The sequence below is a fragment of the Cryptomeria japonica genome, chromosome 4 (assembly GCF_030272615.1).
Source record: "Cryptomeria japonica chromosome 4, Sugi_1.0, whole genome shotgun sequence".
Lineage (NCBI taxonomy): Eukaryota > Viridiplantae > Streptophyta > Pinopsida > Cupressales > Cupressaceae > Cryptomeria > Cryptomeria japonica.
The window spans coordinates 392,136,933-392,148,928 of record NC_081408.1 but is presented as its reverse complement, the minus strand read 5'-3'; the positions used below and the strand labels follow the sequence as shown (position 1 = coordinate 392,148,928).

The window sequence follows — 11,996 nt, the reverse complement described above, 5'->3', positions numbered from 1 at the left end:
GAAAAACAACTTATACAATGTCTTTATCATCTCTATACCACTTTAGACAGATGATGCCCCTAAATGCTATGACAACTATTTGAACATGTTTTTCTTTGCAGTTGATGAACTCAATTCAATGCTGGAACAGAAAAAAGAAATCAGGCATTATATTAGACTTAAATAAACCAAGATACCCCAACAAGCCTTGTAACATGACCTAATGAAAAGCCAATAACAGAAAGTATTGCCTGCTTTGTTTGCCCAGTATGCATGCATTTTAAGTGCTTATTACAGACGAACAAATAAAAAATGCAAACATAAAAGAAATCATAAATATGACACAAAAACAAAGATACAAATACAATGCTACAAACTATTAGTGCCAAATACGAATCATATTCCAAAAAAATTACATTCCTTTTACTTTACATATTTGCAAACATGATCTGGAATTTCACTTCACAACTGGTTATATCCGCAGGTACTTAAGATCTCCCTTGAGAATGGAAAAATGGAAATATGGAAATGGAAAGTTGAAATGCAACTATGGATGGGTTTTAGCAACAATGTTGCCCCTGAACAACACCATATGAAGAAATCAGTAGATTCACAACAGGTAAACAGGATTTGTTCTCCAGATGATGGCTTGATATTATTTTCAACGAACAAAAGAACAAACTTGGAATATGGAACGTACATATAATTGCTAGATGCAGGATAAATGAAAAATTATTCTCAAGCTGCATTGTCCTCCAGTTAGAAAAATCTCAATGCCAAAGGCCTTGAGTTTCCTACTCATGATTAATATTCTCAATCAGGATCACTAGTACTTTTCATTAAATGACAAGGTAGTTCCATCACCAATCATTGGTAATTCAACCTAGAATATTAATTTTCAACCTTCATCAACCATTTAAATGACTAGGTGAGTGATCAAACATCACATGCCACATGAAAGCTCGTGAAAGTACCATCTCTAATTCTTGATGTGTCCAGTTTTGTGTAGGTAAATGTTGCAAAAGGAGAACCATCTCTTGAAAATCACGCCGCCGCAATTGGTCAGACCACTGTAAACACAAAACTGATAATATAAACATCCTTTTTTGTAAATCCAGTGCCCTGTCCAAATATTAAACCTTAAAGACTGGGAATATTTACATATTTTACAAGATACATATGTGGGGCATGAAATTATGAACATGTCCTCTTTCCTTCACTTTTTGAAGGCCATAGAAACTTAGAAGTAAGTAATCATATTTTGATGGTATCATCCACCATAATTGGTTATGATTCCTCGAGAAGAAAGTACGAGTCTCCAATTCTCATTTATAATATGATATCAATATGAGATGATGAAATAATCCCTAACATGGTTTTGTATATCTTAACTACATGTTTACCCCATGCCAATAATTTAGTGCAGAACTGTCTTAGACAAAATAACGCTGATAATTAATAAAGCTAGAAGTGTACAGACAAGTTCCAATTCTATGGCAAATTTCACAAATTTTGGAAAGAATTTAACCAAAGCATTTTGGAACAGAAAATGATTTTCGCTCATTCTTGAAATCTAAAGGAAACTCAATAGAACATAGCCAATAGTAATGTCATCAATAACAACCACATAAATGTAGTTATTCCATATTCACGAATCTATGTAAAAATCAGAATAAGTATTGAAGATCTCTGCCTTTTCACTTCATAAATTATGACCTGAGTTACTGACTATATGATATCATCCAGTTTACATCATACTTATTCTTGGCTGTGTCTCTCATTTAGTTTCATCATATTTGTTACATAATAAGCCTTATATATCATCTTATTATTCGAACAAATTATCCCTTACTATTAGGCTTTTAAGAGTTTAATAAATACCAAAGTTGCATGGATATGGATACAAATACAGATACAATATCGAATACACATATGGCCATTTTTTAAGACCTCCAATATGGATACAGCTGGATACAACATTCATAAAAAACACATGCACATATTGATAAGTATGAGATATTTTGCACAGCAAGTCAAATTATGATATTGCTATCAGAATTCAACTGTGTAGTTTTGAGAGTTTGACTCAAAAACAATTGAATCCTGATAGCAATATCATAACATAAACATATATATATATAACACAATTTTCTAAGTTATTGGAGGAGATTTTCATTACTTGAAAAGCAATATAGACACATAATTGCTACATAAATAATTATAAGTTGATTTAACAATTTACAATATGCGAAAATAGTAGAATTGCAATGGAAGATAACCCAAAAAAATGGGTTGTTCGAACAGAAAAACATTTCATTTGTCTCTCATTTGGTGTAGGTTTTGTTTATACCCAGAAAAAAAAATTAAGAATCACATGAAGTGTTTTTAAATTAAATTTAGAAAGATTTACATCAAATTATTTAAAAATTAAATCACATAGTATCTGGCAACATTGGAAAATCAAAGTTTTTTGGGCATGCATGGGTACAATATACGATGTGCATCCGTGCCGTATTGGATACGAGTATACACTTAGTGCAAACATCCACACAATGTGCTAGTGCCCTAAGCAATGACCTTCCGCATTTGGTACCAAGTTCCTGACTTTATTCTATTTTCTGTTTTGTTATATGCTTCTGTAAATTTTTGGCAAGTTTTCCACTTTGACTTGGACTCTTGTACTTGGCTAGTCCAAGTGGAAGTGGAAAACTTCCATTGGGCGAACAGGCGCTATTGAAAACATTAAACATGCAAAAAAAAAACATAATTTGGATGCTGAAAACACACCATTTTAGGCTTTTTTAATTCCTACATTTCCAAGGGGAAAGATCACAACAATATTTGAGCATTCTCGACCAAATTTAAGTGAGTTTGTAGAGGATTCAAAGAGAATATTTGATGAATTTTGATTATTGAGTTAGTTATTTTTAATTTTTTTTCAAGCACGCAAATTTTTTCTAGCATGTTAAATTCTTTATAACATGCAAATCTTACAAATTTAAATGCATTCAAATCAACTTGCATAGAATTTATTCAAATTCTATTGATTAGTGGAAATTTTGTGAATGAAATTGCTCGTTTATCTAATTATTAATTAATTAGGTCATTTAATTACTTTATTCACTTAAGCTAAACTTAAGTGCTTTTTAGCTTTTATTTAATTAGGCTAATAATAGCTTCACTTTAGTTCAAGCTGTAGTTGAGCTTAATTCAACTCCTCATGCTTTTTTTTAGTTCTCCTAATTTTAGGATTAGATAATCTCTTGCTCTCTATAAAAAAGCAAGTCATTCATTCATTGTAACCATCCAGTTTCATTACAAGTTAATCTAATTATCAGATTCCTCTTTGAATCAATTCTCTCTCAAAGTTTCATAGCATCAATCATGGCTTCTCTTTTGTATGACAAGTGTTTTTCTTGCAAATGATTCTTGGCCCCTATGGTTGATCATCAACTCCTACATGGTATCATCAGAGCAGATCTATCAAGTTCCTATCCACATGCTTGAGGGATCCAACCTTGAGTGATTTTTTTGTGCCTTTTGGGCTCCTTTTGGGAATACATGCAAATCAAGTCTCTATTTCTATTGAGGATTTATGTTTTTGTACCATTTTGGAGATTATCTTGAGTGAATCATGTAGAAGGGTTGTAGATAGAAATATTGTAGGAGCAATAAACATGGGCATGAATTGTGTCCTAATTTCTCACATAATAGTTTTCAAATCTTGCTTGAGAGTGCATTAAAATCTTATTTTCTCTCTCTTATGGGGGGGGGAATATTCATTATACTATTGTGATAGAAGCAATCTTTGAGGAGTCATAGAGTCCTCCTTTCTTTCTTTCTCTAGTATAGTTATTTCATTTTCTCTCTTTTGGAGAGGAGTTTTGTCCCACTAGGTTTTCTTCTTTAGTCTGGTTGTGAGAGTTGCATTGATTTTGTACATGAGTACTTGATTAGGCCTTTGTTGTCGAGACTCATTCATACATGGATTTTGCATTCATCATTAACTCTTTAACTTATCCCTAAGTTAATCTTATGGGAGGGAGTTTGAGTAATTAGGACACTTTATCTAATTATTAATTAATTAGGTCATTTAATTACTTTATTCACTTAAGCTAAACTTAGGTGCTTTTTAGCTTTTATTTAATTAGGCTAATATTAGCTTCACTTTAGTTCAAGCTGTAGTTGAACTTAATTTAACTCCTCATGCTTTTTCTTTAGTTCTCCTAATTTTAAGATTAGGGCATCTCTTGCTTTCTATAAATGAAAGCTATTCATTCATTACAGGTTACTCTAATTATTAGATTCCTCTTTGGATAAATTCTTTCTCAAGATTGCATAGCATCAATCATGGCTTCTTGTCTTTTGTGTGATAGTTGTTTTGCTTGTAGATGATTTTTGGCTCATGTGGTTGATCATCAACTCCTTCATGGTATCAGAGCACAATCTTTCCTCCTACACATAGGATTTAAGATTTATTAGAATATTTAATTATATTTTAGTCACCTATATTTAGTTCCTTGTTTAATGGTCATTTAGCTTTTTTTAAGCTTTATTTAGCTTTTAAGCTTTATTTAGCGTTAAGCTTTTTCTTTATAGTTAATTAGCTTTTAAGCTTTATTTAGCGTTTAGCTTTTTAGGTAGTTCGTTTTAAACGACTTGTTCTTAATTTAGAACGTCGTCTTGTAATCTCTATATATACGCTTGTATATTGTTGAATAGATAATCCAATTATTTTGTTCAATCAATTTTTCATGGTATTAGAGCGGGCGACATGCCTGAAGGAATTTTTTTGTGCTCTACCTGGAAATATTTTTCCAAAAAAAATTTAAAAGTTATTTTTATGAAAAAAATCTAATTCACAAGCTAGGGTTTACTATTTTTTTTTTAAAACGAAATTTTATTGCAGGGTTTCGTGGTTTGGATTTTCAATGTCAGATTCGAGGGTTTTTGGTTCAAGTTTTTTGGGCAGAAAAATCGCATTTTTTGCGATTATCTTGAGATCGTGTTTTTTCTTAAGTTTGTTTTCCAGTTTCAGCGTAATTTTTTTTCTGAACCTGTGATCGCGTTTTTTTTTCCGACCCGCGTCGGAATATTTTGGCGCACGTTTTATTTTCTGAAAAAAAAAATCGTGATTTATTTGTGGCAGCGCAACCTGGTTTTTCGGCAATTTTTTGGCTGCCTTCTAGACCCGTGTTTTTTCACGACCTGTGGCAGTGATTCGTGGGTCACGATTTGGCCGACTTTTTTTCTTCTACAAAATCATGAAGTTTTCATCTCGTCTATTTTTTTTTGCAAGATTTTTGCGCGTGACGAGATCCGTGTTGGTGGTCACGATTTACAGGTTTCGCGTTTTCTGTTTTTCTTGCCAACACCTAGGGTTTTCACCCTATTTTTTTTAACAAAAAGTCGTTTTTTTAAACAGAAAATCAATATTCTTTTCTGCAAAATATTAAATTTTCTATTTAAAAAAAATTTAAAGCTCACATCTGCAGGAAATTTGTTTTTTCTGGGTTTTTCCAGAATTTCAAACCTTGGGTTTTGTGCCAACCTTTCAACACCTTGGGTTCCGTGTCAGGGCTTTGCTTCTATATTCCATATTTTTTGGAACTTGTACCAACTGCTACAGTTTTTTTTACTGATTTTTGACAGAAAAATCTGATTTTTAATTTTGCAGTTTGACCTTGTTTTTTGTGCATAAGAAAACAAGAGGAATGGCATCATCGACGAATGTCATGTTGGAAAGCAGTCAGAAGTTCAACGGACAAAACTTTAATACTTGGAAGCAGAGGATGTTATCAATTTTTGAGTATCGTTGCCTTGACCTGATTGTTTTGGGCAAGGAGTCTCATCCTACAACAGCAGGTGATGATCAAGACAAACATGATGTGAAGAATCGAAGTTATCTGTCACAAATGATCAACTCCCTCAGGTGCCTTCAGGTAAAACAGCTAAAGAGATCTGGGATCTCTTGAAGGATCTTCATGAAACATCCGACAAGAGCCGAGCTTTCTTTTTGAAGAATATGCTGTTTTCTATCATGATGGATGAAAAGACATCTATCCAGCACATCTTACGAAGATCAAGGAGATTCATGACCAGTTGGAAGCTATTGGTCATACCATGGTGGAAGAGGATATGGTTGTGATTACACTGAAAAGTCTTCCCCACTCTTACGAGCATTTCATTGACACGCTTAATATCTCTTCTACTAGTGTTGATCTGAAGTTTCTTGATCTTTGCACCAAGCTTCTACAACAAGATAGATGGAAGCAACAGTTTGGCAGTAACAGTGTCAATGCGGAACAAGCGTTTACTACCAAGGACAAGGGCAAAGGTGAGTACACTCGGCAGAAAGGGCAACGCAACTCTAAGGAGGGGTTCACGTAGCGATTCACATGTCACTATTGTGGTAGATCTGGGCATATCCAAAAGTTATGCAGAAAGAGCTTGGCTGATCAGAAGTCCAACCAAGGAGGGTCTCACAAGCAGGTGCAGGCTCATGTTGCAGAGCGTTTTGAAGAGGAGTCAGCCTTCTATGCCTTTTTAATTTTGTCATCGAATGGATTTCTGATTTTTCTCCACAAAAATCATGGGAAGGTTTTGGCTTGATTTTTCCTCAAAAATCAGGGAGTGGTGTTTTACCACGCGATGTCTGGTGTTTTGCCTCGTGAGGTCTGTTGTTTTGCCATGTGATGTATGGTGTCTTGCCGCATGATGACTAGTGTTTTACCACGTGATGTTTGGGGTTTTACCACGCAACGTTTCAGGTTTTTTTACCATTTTTTTCCACAAAAAAAAATAATGATTTGTATCTTTAGTTTTGGAGGGTTTGCTGATTTTTCCTCAAAATCATGGTTTTAGGTTTCAATTTGGTTACCCAACATCAGGTTGGATGGATTCTAGTATTCTTGGTCATTAACATTTTTCAGATCCAAGGAGGGTCTCCGCCGCAACAGAGTGTTCTTTTCGTATGTGATCAAAAGACCTGCAGTGTCTTTTGTAGGGTAGTTAGTAGATAGAATGACCATTAAGGGAGGGTATTAGAATATTTAATTATATTTTAGTCACCTATATTTAGTTCCTTGTTTGATGGTCATTTAGCTTTTTTTTAGCTTTATTTAGCTTTTAAGCTTTATTTAGCGTTTAGCTTTTTAGTAGTTCAATTTAAACGACTTGTTCTTAATTTAGAACGTCGTCTTGTAATCTCTATATATACGCTTGTATATTGTTGAATAGATAATCCGATTATTTTGTTCAATCAATTTTTCAAGATTTACATTTATAAAATGTTATTTTTGTTAAATTAATTAATCTATAGTGATACAATTAAAATTTTACATGATTTTTTAATTTTTGTGTTCAAATCATTATATGCTTTTTTAAACTTTATTTTTGTCTTTGAAAATGTTGTAGATTTGCATAAAACAATATCCAACTCCACATAAGGTTCAAAATAAGCAATTGGAAGCCATCCCATTAGAAGTCGTCGCATTGGGAATCATCATGTTGTGATACCACTCAAAAATATGTCATGCTTGGACTAGTCTAGGGGAGTGTGATTTGCCTCTTCTAGAATAAGAAGCTTAATGGAAGCATCAATCACCTCAAGTATCATATTGTATGTGTTTATCGTCGCAATGTCAAGTCATGTGAAAAAGTCAAACAAAAGGAAAAACAAGAGAATGAGAAGAAACCAGAGTGTGGGTGCACAAGCAACCATGACAATAGCCAAAACTTCTAATTCAACAAAAAAAAATAAGATAGATAAGGCAAAGATTGTAGGCTCTCGATGTGATCCATGCATACAAGGCATATCCATATTATCCAATTCAAATAAAGGTCCATGTAATATGCCCCCTTGCTAGCCTCTATTTTTTTTCCTTTTCACTCACTGTAATTTTGTCAAACAGTTTGCCTTCCTCACTTTAATAAGAAGCCCTGTAGTTCTGATTTTTTTGTGTTTTGTGTTTGGGGTTTATAGTTCATGAAATGCTTGCGTTTGAAAGATTAAAAACATGAAACAACAATGGCTGATTGCAACTCTGAATCTAAATTAAAATCATAAACTTCTAGAAACATCATAACATAAACATTCTGCGAAACAACATACCAATTCACTTACAAAATTTATTTCAGTATATTTTGCTGATTTCTCAGTCCATACAGCAGCACAATGTGTTAGAACACTTACAAAAAAAATCCACACTTAGATTGCTGGTTTCTCAGTTCATACAGCAGCAAATAATGTGTTGAAACCCTTAGCCGCAGCCACAATATTCCAGCATAGGTATGGCTGGTATTAATACTGTCACAATAACAATCAATGTAGCAAGTTACTGTAGCAGTGTCACCATAGCGTCACCATAGCAGTGGTAGTGTAGCACGACACTGTAGCACATCACTGTAGCAAACCCTTAAATCTTTCATTTTCCTTTAATTTTATGATGCCACTAATGCCTTCAAATCTGCTCTATCTTCTCCACATCTGCCCTTCTCTATTTGAAAATCTAAGAGTTGTAAGCCCAATGTGTTTCTTGAATGAAAACACCATTAATTCTCTTGACTACATCTTGCAGCAACGAGAAAAATGTCATTCATGAGGGATTTCATCCTCACAAACCCTTGAAGATGAACTCTCCAATAAATTCGCAAATTATCAAATCAACCAAGCATGCCGGAAGAGGAACTCTTGAATGTCTTTTATTTCTTTCTCAAGAGAGGCGATTCACTTTCCCAAGCAATGCGGGATTAAAGACTTCACTTACTTTTAATATTAAAAAGTCTTTTTTCTCATGTAGGTGCCCAAGTACACTTAAACGGGGAACATTTAATATTTGCAACGCACTTTATTTGTCCCACTAAAGTCATCTATTAAATAACAATAAAGTTAAATAATTTAATTTAACTTTATCATTAAATTAAAGAATAATATCAGATGACCATTGAATCTTCAACCGGTATTAAACAATTACCACCGACATAAGCACCATCCACGAATCCATTGACTCACTGACCCAACCCAACTGACTTACAATAAATAGTAAGCAACCAGAAACTGCACCAAATCACTTCATAATTGCCTGAAACTGAAACTGCCTAGGCCAAATGGCCTCAAGATCCCTTAAATATCTTGGTTAGCCTACGGGACCATGGAGAATCGGCTAACAACAACATTATACAACATGGGCTAGAAAGGGAACATTACAGTCCACCACAGGAGGTTCTTTTGCATAGAAAAATACCTAAAACACAACCTTCATCACAAGGTACAAAGTGGAAAAATAAAGGACCAAGAAATAGTTAAGGCATGTGCAAAAATTTTGTATTACAAAAATGTTCTTAAACATCATGAAAAAACCTACAAGGATTATGTGGTGATAACATTGCTATTGTAAGATATAGGTACAAAATGCCCTCTACAAAAAATTCTTTGTGGGAGTTGGTTCCAAGAGGCTATTGTAGATGCAAACATAATTTTGGAAACAAAAGAAGCAATGGCGAAATCATGGATGCACCATTCTTTTATATCAATGGACAAATGGAAGGAATCACAAACTCGTCAAGTTTTTGATAGCTTCAAGTGGTGAACCATTTTCGTTAAAGTCAATCGATGCCTCTAACAAAATAAAGAATGTAGAAATCTTTAACGTAAAGTTGGAGGAGATTGTCCTAGAAGTGGGCATAGAAAATGTGGTGTAAGTTGTCATTGAAAATCTAATGGTATGCATGGCAGCCAAGATATTGCTTTGAGAGAGTCATACATAACTACATTGGACACCTTGTGGATTCCATTTCCTTGACCTTCATTTGGAAAACAAAAAAATTGATTAGATGAGTTTGGTTGTAGAAGATGCAATGAACATTATCAAACATATTTATAGTCACCTTAGATTCTCAACTTGATGAGATATCAAACCAAGGGGAAAGAGCTTATATAATTGAGTGTCCAAAGATTTGCAATTAAGTTTTTTATGTTGTAAAACATTTGTGTTTCACTGACATCCTTGAAGCAATGCATGTGACTAAAACATGGCTAGACTCAACATAGTCAAGGTTGAAGGAGAGACAACAATATGATAAATTTGTGAAGGGAATTGCAAAGACTGTCAAGGTAAATTCAAATTTCAATTTAATTTACAAATTGTAACTTTGTTTCCTAATTTTCAACAGTATTTACTTTTATTGTATCTTGTATTGTTGACGTGTTTTTTTTTACAGCGTCGAACATAGAATAAAGTTACCAACGGTCACCTTAACCTCTCTTGATCAAAATTAGTCCGTATGCTAAGATTGCATAAAGTTCAAACGGCTAATTCCAAGGTTCCTCCAGTGTGCAGATGTGACTCAGTTGTTTGATGGGTTTGTTCTTAACCCAAGGGGCCTTACGTGTGTTCAATTGAAGAAGGTGGTAAACTCATGCAAGCTCGAGGATTTCTATACGGATGATTTGCAATAAAAGCCCTAGTTTTGGATTTTTTTGGATTTTCGAATTATGCAAAAAGTAAATGAGAGTAGAGTATAGAGAACTATGCTAAAGCTAATCTAATCCTAAGAACAGGAGACAAAATCACTCATGCAAAATCAAACCACGCTTTGCTTCGCCAACAGAGCACAACTATGCAAAGGCAGTGCAATCTTCAAAGGGTGTGTAGAGGTTTTTCAGATCACCAATATGGACCATCGGATCGAACAATCTTCACTGATGATCGAAGTTAAGCGTACACACATAACAAAAGGCTCAGGCTAACTTTGCACGGTATACAACAATCAGCTGCACACCAAAAGTATGAGCTCGGATTCTGCAACAAGTACTCCTATCAAATCCGGTTCTCCTAACAACATGTAAACAAATATAATCTAACTGAAGAGAGCAAGACCATGCAGATTGCTAAAATAGAACAAGAATACACCATCAAAATCGAACAATGTATTAAGTTGGCCACTTCAACAATCCTGATGCAACAATCTCAGATAATAATCTCTCCTCCGTTTTACAAATGAGGGGGGTCACCCCTTTATATAGGTCTTAGGCCATGCAAACCCTAATTAGCCCAAAAGATTCTCCACTCAAGATGCAACAAGGTGGGAATCGCCAATAAATACCCCATAAAGCCCATATACAATTATTCCATGAGCCTAAAATAGCGCCCACTAGTGCATTAAATACACTCCACTATACCAATCACGCCCAGAATATAATAAAAATCTCCATGCAAGGAATAAATGCCCATCATTCTTCATGCGACGGCAACATGCACGGAGAATCTGTCATAGAATCATAAATAAGTCGGCTGCATGCAAGAAGATTCCTCAAGCGACAGCAACATGCATTGACCGGACCCACACTTAGTCAAAATACCCTTAGCAGTAAATATGCCACCACTATTCAACTAAAAGATTCTCGTCCAAGAACGGACGACGATTATCCCGTTCATTTATGGCGTATGCAATGAATTTGTTGACGACGGCTTCTAGCTCTCTGATGGAGACAATTGGCACATTTTCAATGTCGAATTCCATCAAGGCAATTTCTTCCTCACCTTTGAAAAAGAAGCTCTCCACTCCATCGTGATTTCTTGTGTCTTCTTCATTATACTGGAAAATGAAGAAACATTTGCAAAATGTTCCTTAGGGAATGAGCCTATGAAGAAGAACTCGTGCAACTGAGATTTCAAGGAGTTCACTGTTATTCCACCATTATTGAGTTTCCTTACGAACAATGCCTCAATTGCACAGATGATTTCTTCTGCACTCCTCTGATGGAATCTTTCAAAGTAAAGGACTCTACGCTGAATTTATCGAAGGTGTTCTTTCCTGAGCAAACGGCATAGAACCATCAGGGAAAGTCATAAGCTTCATTCTCCTGAATTACTTTCCCATCAATCAAAATTTGCCTTGAAATCTTCGTCAGAGCCCTGAGTCGTGGAATGGTTAAGTCTTGGTATACGTGCACATTCTCCCACAATCCTTCCGCTGTCTCCAATCTACTCAAGAGGGCCACGAACTTTGAATGA

At 34.7% G+C, this 11,996-nt stretch overlaps 1 protein-coding gene across 1 annotated transcript in view; it reads right to left on the bottom strand.

Moving 5' to 3' along the window:
* Positions 1-572: 572 nt before the first annotated feature.
* Positions 573-11,996, bottom strand: part of LOC131074660 (GTPase-activating protein GYP1) — a 107,318-nt gene continuing 95,894 nt past the window's right edge. The window contains exon 10 of the mRNA XM_058011325.1: positions 573-1,049. Within this exon, the coding sequence (XP_057867308.1) occupies positions 888-1,049 (162 nt within the window). The 3' untranslated portion in view covers positions 573-887. The remainder of the gene's footprint in view (positions 1,050-11,996) is intronic.